The sequence below is a fragment of the Phyllostomus discolor genome, chromosome 8 (assembly GCF_004126475.2).
Source record: "Phyllostomus discolor isolate MPI-MPIP mPhyDis1 chromosome 8, mPhyDis1.pri.v3, whole genome shotgun sequence".
Classification (NCBI taxonomy): Eukaryota; Metazoa; Chordata; class Mammalia; order Chiroptera; family Phyllostomidae; genus Phyllostomus; species Phyllostomus discolor.
In genome coordinates, this window is record NC_040910.2 from 33,259,154 (window position 1) to 33,271,659 (window position 12,506).

Sequence of the window (12,506 nt, forward strand, 5' to 3'; positions counted from 1 at the left end):
CTAGATGCCCATCAGTAAATGAATGGATCAAAAAACCATGGTACCTTTACACAATGGAATTCTATGCAGCAGAAAGAAAGAAGGAGCTCCTACCCTTTGCAACAGCATGGATAGAGCTGGAAAGCATTATGCTAAGTGAAATAAGCCAGGCAGTGAAAGACAAATACCATATGATCTCACCTTTAACAGGAACCTAAACAACAAAACAAAGAAACAAGCAAACTATAGCCAAAGACACTGAAATAGGGGACAGACTGACAGTGACCACAGGGGAGAGAAGAGGGAATTTCAGGGGAGAATTGGAGGGTTTACAGGAACAAATATAAAGGACACATGGACAAAAACTAGGAGGGGTGGAAACAGGAGGCAGGTGGGGAGGGATGGGTAGGTGGGCTGGAATGGGAGTAAAAGGCAGAAAACTGTACTTGAACAATGATTAAAATTTTAAAAAAGAAATAAAAAATAGATTAGTTATAAACGTATAGTGTAAATGAAGCAAAACCTAAAAAAAATCTCAAAGAAGAATGATATTCCAACAGAAAATGGATCAAGCAATAAAGTGCTTAACTAAAACCCAAGAAAAACAGAAAAAATGGAGGGGAAAGTAACAAAGAACAAGTACAATGAATAGGAAATAGTTACAAATATGAAAGATATTAATTCAACTACATTAATTATCTATCAATTCAACATAGCCATTAAAAGAAAAGATTGTCAGAGTGGAAATAGCATAATTTAGAATAAAAATTTTTCAGGAATAAAGATGCATGTTAACAACACTCAGTTCTGTTAGAAGACATAACAATTCTCAATATGCATGCATCCAACAACAGTGTCAAAATATATGAGGAAAAACCAGAGAATAGATAAAGACACCATTATAATTGTAGACTTCACCGTTCTTCCTTCAGTAACTGATATATCAGGAGGCACAATGTCAGTAAGTTGACCTAAACAGCACTATTAATCAATTAAATCTAATTGACATTTTTAGAATAGCCTATCCAATCACAGGAAGACACACATTCTTCTCAAGCTCACATTGAACATTCACTAAGCTAGACAACTTTCTGGGTCATAAACGCCATTTAATAAATTTAAAATAATAAATATGTACAAAGCATATTCTCAGACCACTAAAAATTAAACTAGAAATAGAAAAATAGAAAAGTAGCTGAGAAATTTCCAAATATTTTGAGAGAAAACATTTTTGCAATAGCTCCAAAAACTACTTAGTTTAAATATAACAAAATATATACAAGATCTATGTGTGGAGCACTATAAAGCTCTGATGAAAGAAATCAAAGAATAAGTAAAAAAAAGATAGCTATTTTGTAGATACTGATAAACAGTCTCTAAAGTTTTAAGGAAAGGGCAAGGACTTAGAATAACCCAGAACATCTTAAAGAACACTATTCTATCTGCTTCACTATAAAGCTACAGCAATAAAAAGGACATGGCATTGTTGACAGAATATACACATGAATGAGACAAAATACAGAGCCCAGACACAGACTGACACAAATATATTCACCAATTTTTGTCAACGTAATAAGGACAATTCAGTGGAGGAAAAGATTACCTTTTCAACAAATGGTTCTGGAAATATTAGACATTCAAAGCCACAAACCTTACAAGTTTCCCAAATATTAACTCAAAATAGATCACAGAAATAAATATGAAGCATGAAATCATAAAACTTCTAGAAGAAAACAGAGAATAATGTCTATGTGATTTGGCAACAAAATTTCAGATTCATAAAAAATGCATTAGTGCACAGTGCATAATAAACAAAAATGACACACTGGACTTTATTAAAATTAAAGACCTTCTCTGGGGAAAGCACTGTAAAGAGAATGAAAAAGTACTCACAGACTGGGAAAAATTTTGTGCAAAACTCATATATAATATCTGATCTAAAATATGCAAATCACCTTTAAAACTCAACAATAGTAATACAAACAATTCAATTCACAAAAATGGAAAAGATCTGAATAGACCCTTCATCAAAGAAAATGCACAGATGGCAAATAAGCAATGAAAAAAGTTTCTCAACATCATTTATCATTAGAAAATTTCAAATTAAAACAAGATACTGCTGCATACCTGTTGTGTTAATGTTTCAGTATTTGTTTGTTAACCCATCAGAGGTTGCAGTCAAAAAAATATATCATAGGTTGTGTGTATCCAAGAGATACATACACATGTTATAATCAAACTGATGGCTTAAATGTTATGGCTTAACATTAGTCATGTACAAACACACATCTGGTCATGACCTCGAACCTATGCACCTGATAATATGTAACAATATTTGAGAAAAGAATTTGTATCTCAGATCAGCCACAACCTCCTCATTGTGAAAAATGTACTTCATACTGTAAGACGAAGCTTATAGGAGTATATGGGAACTCTCTGCACTATATTTGCAATTTTTCTGTAAGTGAAAAACTGTCCTAAAAAAGTTTATTAAAAAACTATTAAAATGTTATGGCAATCACGCATCTTTCATATATTCTGCCTCCAAGGCTATGAAATGTGGAATTAATTAAATGGTTCTTTTGTTAAATACAAAATGAAAGGCAACACCTCACAATAAGATATGGGAGGTTTAAACTATGTAGTTTTCCCTTTAAAAATGGCTCAATTCATCATTCTCTGAAAGAATTTATTTTACATTATACAATCCGAAAAAAAATCATCCGCACCTGTCATACTTATGCCAAAATTAGGGAGCCAGGATGGAGGAAGTGGCTATCCAGTTTGCTGTGCAAAGGTTTGTGCTCCTGAAAACCAGAGAAGTGAATCAGACAAGAGAAAGAGGCTAAATACAAATTAATAACAAAAGTTATTTTTAAAGACAAAAATAACAACTATTGAGATAAATCCACAATATTTTCTGTTTTTCTTGCTTGCTGAAAGAGAAGTGGAAGCAAAGTATTAAGGTAAAGATGTTTCTAATGATTTGGAATCACAATAGAAACACTGTCAGACATCCGGCCAAGATGGAGGCATAGGTAGATACATTGTGCCTCCTCGCACAACCAAAAGAAGAACAATAACAATTTAGAAACAAAAAAACAACCAGTACTGACAGAAAATTGAACTGTATGGAAGTCCGACAACCAAGGAATTAAAGAAGAAATATTCATCCAGACTGGTAGGAGGGGCAGAGTCAGGTGGCCAGGTGAAGAGGACTCACGGCAAAGCAGCGGCTGGTGGACACCGGGTGCACAGGCAGCAGCAAGCAGACCCAGCGAGGTGGTGGATTGTGGAGGGGCACAGTGCACAAGGCAGCTAGTGGACCGGGCAGTCCCACATTCACATGCAGATAAACCAGGCAAAACTAGGGAGTGAGACAGACCACGCAACCCAGGGTCCAAGCATGGGGAAGTAAAGCCTCAAAACACCAACTGAAAACACCTGTGCGGGGGCAAGTTGCCAGGAGAGACTCACAGCCTCACAGGAGAGTTTGTTGGAGAGATCCACTGGGTCCTAGAATGTACACAAGCCCACCCACCAGGGGAATTAGCACCAGAAAGGCCCAGTTTGCTTGTGGGGAGCAGTGGAAGGGACTGAAATCCAGCAGAGAGCGAGCAAGCACCATTGTTCCCTCTCAGACCCCTCCCCCACATACAGCATCACAACCCAGCAACTGGGTTGCCCCGCCCTGGTGTGCACCTAAGGTTCTGCTCCTCATACGTAACAGGCACATCAAGACAAAAAAAAAGGGGGGGGGGGGCTGAAATGAAAGAACAGATCAAAGCTTTATAAATAATACAACTAAGCAACAAAGAGACAGCCAACCTATCAGATGCATAGTTCAAAGCACTGGTGATCAGAATGCTCACAGAATTGGTTGAATTTGGTCACAAATTAGATGAAAAAATAAAGGCTACACTAAGTGAAATAAAGGAAAATGTATAGGGAACCAATAATGATGGGAAGGAAACTGGAATCAATGGAGTGGACCAGAAGAAAGAAAGGAACAATCAAACAGAAAAGAATGAAGAAACAAGAATTCAAAAAAGGAGAGGCTTAGCAACCTCCAGGACATCTTTAAATATTCCAACATCCAAATTACAGGTGTGCCAGAAGGAGAAGAGGAAGAGCAAGAAATTGAAAACTTATTTGAACAAATAATGGAGAACTTCCCCAATCTAGCACAGGAAATAGACTTCCAGGAAGTCCAGGAAGTTCAGAGAGTCCCAAAGAAGTTGTACCCAAGGAGGAACACACCAAGGCACATCATTACATTACCCAAGATTAAAATGAAGGAGAGAATCCTAGAAGCAGCAAGAGATAAGGAGACAGTTACCTACAAAGGAGTTCCCATCAGACTGTCAGCTGATTTCTCAAAAGAGACCTTACAGGCAAGAAGGGGCTGGAAAGAAGTATTCCAAGTCATGAAAGGCAAGGACCTACATCTAAGATTGCTCTATCCAGTAAAGCTCTCATTTAGAATGGAAGGGCAGATAAAGTGCTTCTCAGATAAGGTCAAGTTAAAGGAGTTCATCATCACCAAGCCCTTATTATATGAAATGTTAAAGGGACTTGTCTAAGAAAAAAGAAGATAAAAAAATGCGTATAGTAAAATGACAGCAAACTCACAATTATTAACAACTACACCTAAAACAAAAACAAAAGCAAACTAAGCAAACAACTAGAACAGGAACAGAACCACAGAAATGGAGATTACATGGAGGGTTAGCAACAGGGGAGTGGGAGGAGGGAAAAGGTACAGAGAATAAAGTAGCATAGATGGTAGGTAGAAAATAGACAGGGGGAGGGCAAGAATAGTATGGGAAATGTAGAAGCTAAAGAACTTACAAGTATAACACATGGACATGAACTAAAGTTGGGGAATGTGGGTGGGAGAGTGTGTGCAGGGTGGAGGGATGTGAAGGAGGGAAAATAGGACAACTGTAATAGCATATTCAATAAAACTATATTTTAAAAAAACATTATCACCATGTGGTGATGGCCATAGAAAAAGGGGAGCGGGGGTTGAGCAGAGGCAGGCAAAGGGGGGAAAATACAGACCTCTGTAACACTGTCAGCAATAAGAACAAAGTTTAAAAAAAGAAACACTGCTTCAAATAAACACTCTACTGAAAATCAGCTTCTCTTGAAATCCATTTGTCTAGAAAATTATTTCCTGTTCAGTTTTTTTTTGAAAAGCGTATTTTATAGATCATTAAACATATAGAATGAACTGGAAATTTGAAAAAACATTTGTTGTATTTAAAATAATTATTATTATTTATTAAGTATATATAATATGGTAGACATTGCCCTAAATACTTAATCTGAGTTATCTCATTTAACTACTCAAAACCACTCTAAGAGGTTAGAAATTACTATTTTACTTCCATTAAAAAATAACAGAAAAAAACACAAAGCTATAAGAATTTTGTTTTAGTTTTTTGTTGTTGTTGTTTTTAACTTGATTTTGATGACTGTACTTTGGATATTTGTGCTTAATATTGTTAATAGTACATAATTTCCTTCTGTTCATCAGCATTTCAATGCATTTTTTAATATATTTTATTGATTATGTTATTACAGTTGTCTCCTTTTCCCCCTTCAGAATAATAGAGGGGAGGGAAGTGGAGAAAGCTGTGAGAATTTAATCAACTCATCTAATAAGCCTAAGTTCTGGTATTTGAACCCAGCAATAAAAGCTTCAGGCTGATGCCACCTTGAAACACTGGATTCCAGTCATAGGTAATAAGGACTGCTAAGGCTACAGAAAAGTTTTTCTCAACCCAAAGAGGATATAATATTTGCAAATATTTATGTAGCAACCTAAACATATAAAGCAAATATTAACAGACTGAAAGGGAAAAAAGACAGCAATACATAAAGTAGAATACTTTAATACCACACTTTTATCAATAGATAAGCCAGACAGAAAGTCATTAAGAAAACATTAATGACATATTAAGCCAGATAGACTAAATCAACATTTACAGAATGTTTTATCCCAAAGCAGCAGAATATACATTCTTCTCAAGTGCACATGGAATATTTTTTCAGGATTGATTATATTTTAGGACACAAAGCAAGTTTTAAAAACTTTGATTGAAATCATACCCATTCCAACCACAATGATATGACACCATAAATTGATTATAAGAAGAAAATGTGTGATTAAACAACACACTACTGAACAACCAATTTGTTAAAGAATATCAAGAGAGAAACCAAAAACTACCTTGAAACTAATGAAAATGGAAGAATACATATCAAAATTAATGGATTCAGCTAAAGACATTCTAAGAGGGGAGTTCATAGTGATAAATGCCTACATTAAGAAATTGAATTAATAGAACTAGGAACTGCTTTTCTTAAATAAAATGGACAACAATTTTGATCATCAAAACCATACTTAGGTATCACCAAATACCTTTTGGGATATGCATTATAAAAAAGAAAAGAAATAAGAAATACTTAGCGTGATAGAGTCAAGGTCCATCCACATTGTCACAAATGGCAGTATTTCTTTTCTTATGGCTGAGTAGTATTCCATTGTATATATGGACCACATCTTCTTCATCCAGTCTTCTACTGAAGGGCACTTTGGTTGTTTCTATGTCTTGCCAACTGTGAATTGTGCTGTAGTAAACATAGGACTACCTACAATTTTGCAAATAAATGTTTTCAAATTTTTCAGGTAGATACCCAAAAGAGGGATTGTTGGGCAACATGGTAACTCTATCCTTAATTTTCTGAGGAACCTCTATACTGTTTTCATAGTGGCTGGACAAGTTTACATTCCCACTAGCAGTGAATGAGGATTCCTTTTTCTCCACATATAAAAGACATGCACCCCTATGTTCATTGCAGCATTGTTGGAAATAGCCAAGGTATGGAATGGAATGGATAAAAAGATGTCATATATATTATTTATTTTTTCATTTATTCTTTGTTGTATTTTTTCTGTATTACTTCTTTGAATAAACATTCTGATCCTTTTTCTCTGTCTTCTGGGACTTTCATCATGTGTTATCAGTGTCTTCTTTTTGATGTCCTCTAAGTGCCTTGCTTTTTTAATTCTTCTTCATTATTTTTTATTTCCCCTTTGACTAATTAGCAATGACCCATCTTCAAATCCATTGATACTTCCTTCTGCCTGATCTAGCTGATGCACTTCCTGAACTACCTGGTACCATTGGTTCATGCTCAGATCTTGAGATGGTAGGAGCAGAAGTCAGCAGGCCTGCGTCTCCTTATGTCATTTGGTGGAGAAGTGAGACATATCAGGCTTTATGAATGATGCTGCTAACCTCTAGTATAAGTTCCTAATCTCCTGCAGCTGGGTTAGATTTTTCAGAATGCAATGCTGCTTTTTAAGGCAGATCAGTTAGCTAATTACCTGGATATTGAATAAGAATTATACTGGCCTCAGGGTTATATTGTCACAGTAGGTAGATTGAACAGCCTACCTGCACATAATGGTGGCATGTGTTTTGGATCAGCCTACAAGTCTTTGAAGTTACCACTCTGAATGAATCAGCACACATGCGCCATGGCTCAAGAGCAGGTGCTGGAGCACCTCACTGTTTCTAGTTGAGCTTTTTCATTTCCGTCCTTTGTCCAGAGAGAGCTAACTCTTCTTGTGGGGTTTTTTTTGTCTGTACCTGCTTATGGTTCTGTGTCAAAAACTTTCTAGCACCCAGTTTAGGATATACTCGAGAGATTAAAAGAAAACCCAAGGACGTCACTGTGTTGCCATTCCTCAGATCTAGAGGTCTCCAGCCAGTCTGTCTTCCTGTAATTTAGCTTACAGAGTTTTTTCCATTGAATTATTTCCATGGTGCTTAGTTGTATTTAGAGGGAATAAGCAGGAAAAATTGAACCTATACCACCTTGTTTCAGCAATTAAATTGACCACAGGTGCTGAATAATGTTCTTCATTAAAAATGTAATCATGATTCCCGGTCAGGGCACATGCCTGGGTTGCAGGCCACGGCCCCCAGCAACCGCACATTGATATTTCTCTCTCCCTTTCTCCCTCCCTTCCCTCTCTAAAAATAAATAGATAAAATCTTTTTAAAAATCTAAAAAAAAATGTAATCAAGCATAAACACTTTTTGAGTAATACCTCAAGGAATAATTAATAAAAATTAATTATTTATTATGTAAAGATATATTTACCATTATTTACTATATAAATAGTTAAGCTACATCTTATAGGAGATATTAACATTTGTGAGGGACACAAATATGCTCTCGAATATTTTCAGTCTGACAAGTCTAGTGAGGAGAGCAATGTACAAAAGAGAAAATAAAATTAAACATTTTGCTCTAGGGAGGTATATGGTAAGTATCATAAAAGAGATTTAAAATAACATAATTAGTCAAAGATCATACATGACACAAACAGCAGTGTGGTGATGGCCAGGGGGAAAGGGAGTCAGGTCTGGGTGGAGGTAGGGAAAGTAGGGAAAAGGGGGACATCTGTATGAGTATCAACAATAAAAATGAAGTTAAAAAATAACAAGATTTGCCCTGGCCAGTGTACTCAGTTGGTTGGAGCATCATCCCATACATCAAAAAGTTGAGGGTTCAATTCCCAGTTAGGTCACATAACTAAGTTGTAGGTTTGATCCCTAGTTGGGACACATACGAAGGCAACCAGTAGATGTTTCTCTCCCAACTGATGACTAATGTTTCTCTCTGTCTCTGTCTCTCTCTGTCTCTCTCTCTCTATCTCCCCCCTCTTTTTCCTCCTCTCTCTCTCTGTCTCTCTGCCTCTCTCTCTCTCTCCCCCTCTCTCCCTCCCTCTTTTCTTCCCTTCCTTCTTCTCTCTCTAAAAGTAATGAAAAAATGTACTCAGGTAAGTATTTTTTAAAAATAACATAACTTTCCTATAAATATGAATATGTTTATATACATATGTATATATTATGTATCTTAGGTAATGTTATTAAGTAATTTATATATGCATATCATGTATATCTATATTAATGTATCTCAAGTAATGTTATCAAATAATATATCACTTGAGAGTGAAAAGTGGTATTATTTATGCCAATTTAACATGTGTAAATTGGGACAATTCTAGCAATCTGAAGTATATCATCACCTTACTTGTAAGACTCCCTTGTTTGAACTATTGCACAAATGTTCACCCAGGTATATATTTACAGAATAATATAATGAATCCTTATTTACCTATCATCCAAGTTTAGTAACTATAAATCTCTGGCCTGTTTTCATTCTTCTGTACATTTCCAATAGTCCTCTTCCCTATCAATCTTCAAGAGCAAATTCTAGACAGTTTCTTGAGTCACTCCTTGATCAAAGCACTAATTAATTTTATTGCATTCTTTCCTTTTCTTTTCACCAGACCCTGGCATAACCACCCCATCCACATGTTGCTTTTTGTTTTACTTCTAATGGTTCAACTTTGTCAGAAGGCAAATCCTTAATGATTAGCCCTGCCCATTGACCAGCTCAGAATAAGGAGCCAGACCATCTGTGACCCAACCCTGCCTGCCTTCTTCTCTGGACAAATGTTTCCATAACAGTGACTACATAATTACTGTCACTGAAGCCCTGTTGAACACAAGGAACATGCTCCTGCTACACTGGCTTGGAGTGTTTCTGTCGTTTTCTGGACACACCTGTGCCGAGCGTTCCCAATATCACAGTCCTCCAGAAGTGGTGATTCCCTTGAAAGTTACAGACACTGGCTTCAGCATGAAGTTCCCAGGCTGGCTCTCTTACAGCCTGCATTTTGGGGGTGAGAGACACATTGTCCACATGAAGGTCAAGAAGCATTTGCTGTCCAGACACCTCCCAGTGTTCACCTACAGTGACCAAGGTGCCCTCCTTGAGGACCAGCCTTTTGTCCAGAATGACTGCTACTATCACGGCTATGTGGAGGGGGACCCAGAATCCCTGGTGGCCCTCAGTACCTGTTTTGGTGGTTTTCAAGGATTGTTACAGATAAATGACATTGTTTATGAAATTAAACCCATGATTTTTTCTAGCAAATTTGAACATCTGGTATATAAAATGGACAGTGAGAAGACTCAATTCCCAGCCATGAAATCTGACTTTGTGCAAGAGGAAATTGTACAACAATTTGAGTTTCAAGAGATTAGTAATTCTATACTGAAGCAAAGCTCTTATGACGACGACATCTGGTCCCACCATTACTTTGTTGAAGTAGCACTGGTAGCTGACAACTCTCTCGTTAATGAATATCGAAAAAATGTGACATTATTGCTGGAACATCTATATGTTATGGTAAATATAGTGGATTCCATTTATGAGATACTGGGCATTAAGGTTTTCTTGTTTGGAATAGAAATGTGGACTACAAGAAACCCCATTGAAGTAGATGATGTAAAGAGATCTCTGAAAATTTTTTGCAATTTGAAGGCTGCAAACCTTGTTTACCGCTTGCCACATGATACTGCACATCTTCTTATACATAAGACATTAAGAGGAATGAGTGGCTTAGGCTTTGTTTCAGGACTGTGTAGACCAGCCGAAAGTTGTGCAATTGTTACTTTTACAAGAAAACCCTTGAGCAGTATTGGAATTGCAATGGCTCATCACTTAGGTCATAATTTTGGTATATATCATGATCGACATTTGTGTACATGTGGAAAACATAAATGTCTAATGCATTATGAGAATCCACCAATAACTAAATTTAGCAATTGTAGTTTAGCTCTTTTTTGGGATCATACTATAGTTAGAACAAAATGTTTGCTCCACAATAGACGCAGACTGAGCTTGTTTACCTTGTTACCAGTTTATCCGCGCTGTGGGAATGGTATTGTTGAATATCAGGAGGAGTGTGACTGTGGAACCTTGCAGCAATGTGCAAAAGATCCCTGTTGTCTGTCAAACTGCACTCTGAGCCTTGGGGCTGACTGTGCTTTTGGGCTTTGTTGCAAGGACTGCCAGTTCTTACCATCAGGGGAAGTGTGTAGAAAGGAGGTCAATGAATGTGATCTTCCAGAATGGTGCAATGGAACATCCCATCTGTGTCCAGATGATGTATATGTGGAAGATGGAATTCCCTGTAAGGAAAGGGCTTACTGCTATGAAAAGAGATGTAATGACCGCAATGCACAGTGTATGCAGATTTTTGGCCAACCGGCAAAGAATGCAGATCACAATTGCTACAAAAAAACAAACACTCTAGGTGAGCGTTTTGGTCACTGTTATATCACGGAAAACTCTTCATATGCCAAGTGTAATGTCTCAGATATCCTGTGTGGGAGGATTCAGTGTGACAATGTAAGTGAAATTCCCCTGCTAAGAGAACATTCTACTGTGCACTGGACTCAATACAATGGCATCAACTGTTGGGGTACCGACTACCACACTGGGATGACCATACCTGACATAGGTGCAGTGACCGATGGCACAGAGTGTGGTGACGAACACATCTGCATCCATAAGAAGTGTGTCCATATATCTATCTTGGATAGTAGTTGTTCACCCTCATTCTGTCATCAGAGGGGAATCTGCAACAATAAGCATCACTGCCATTGCAACTATCTGTGGGATCCTCCCAACTGCATAATAATAGGCCATGGAGGTAGTATTGACAGTGGCCCACCCCCCAGGAGAAAGAAGCTAAAGAAGATTTACGTGATAATGTTTTCACTTCTTTGGTTGTTAATTTTATTATGTTGTCTTTTTTGTCTTTGTATGAAGAGAACGCCTAAGAAAAAAAAGCCAAGTGTTCAGCCTCAACCTCAAATGAAGAAGGTGGTTGAAACACAAGCAACAAAACCAGTACAAAACATTCCAGTTCAACCAGAGAAACCCCCTCAAAATTATCCAGTTCCACAGAGGCCACCCTCACAACCTGTTCTGACTCAACCTGCAAAAGAAGGACAAAACTTTAGCCAACCTAAAATGTCATTGTCCCAAGTCAACATGGGAAACAAAAACAATCCATAACAAAAAAAAATGTATCTAAATGGGTATCCATTAAAAATGTAATTCCTAGAATGTTTCTGCTTATTCTTCATTATTTTAAACAATTAGAAGGTGTGTTTACCTAAAATGGGTTTCTTTATATTTTCTGGAAAGGCTGTGGCACATAGATGGTGTACCAATTTTTAAGTTGCTATTTCTCTCTACACAGTCCCTTCCCATTTTGTTCTCTGCTTGTTGGAGCCACATTTCTGTTGTACCAGCACTCTTCCTATAGAGATCTGCAACAGGAAGAATGAGTGGGAATGAGTTTGGAAATCTGTTTGTTTCCTGTAGGTCAATGTTACCTCAACAATGAATTTTATACTGACAGTTATACTTAGGTTCATTATGCTTTTTCTTAAATTCACTCCAGATCATCCTCATTGTCAGCCAGAGAAATACCAGCACAGCTGTCTGATATGTTACTTTCAGAGTTCTGAGTCTTCTTTCAGCTCTCTACCAACATCCCACACCTTTTGCACCAGCTTAGCAGTACCTACTGTCAGAGTTCTGAGTCTCAGATCCATGGGGCCAGCCCTGCAGTCCTCTAG

General features: G+C 37.2%; 1 protein-coding gene across 1 annotated transcript; it reads left to right on the top strand.

The window, feature by feature from the left end:
* The first annotated feature begins 7,531 nt into the window (after window positions 1–7,531).
* ADAM29 (ADAM metallopeptidase domain 29) lies at window positions 7,532–11,937 on the top strand. Its single transcript, XM_028521252.1, is given in 2 exon segments — window positions 7,532–7,546; window positions 9,445–11,937. Coding segments are annotated over 2 exon segments (2,508 nt in total).
* Window positions 11,938–12,506: the final 569 nt, after the last annotated feature.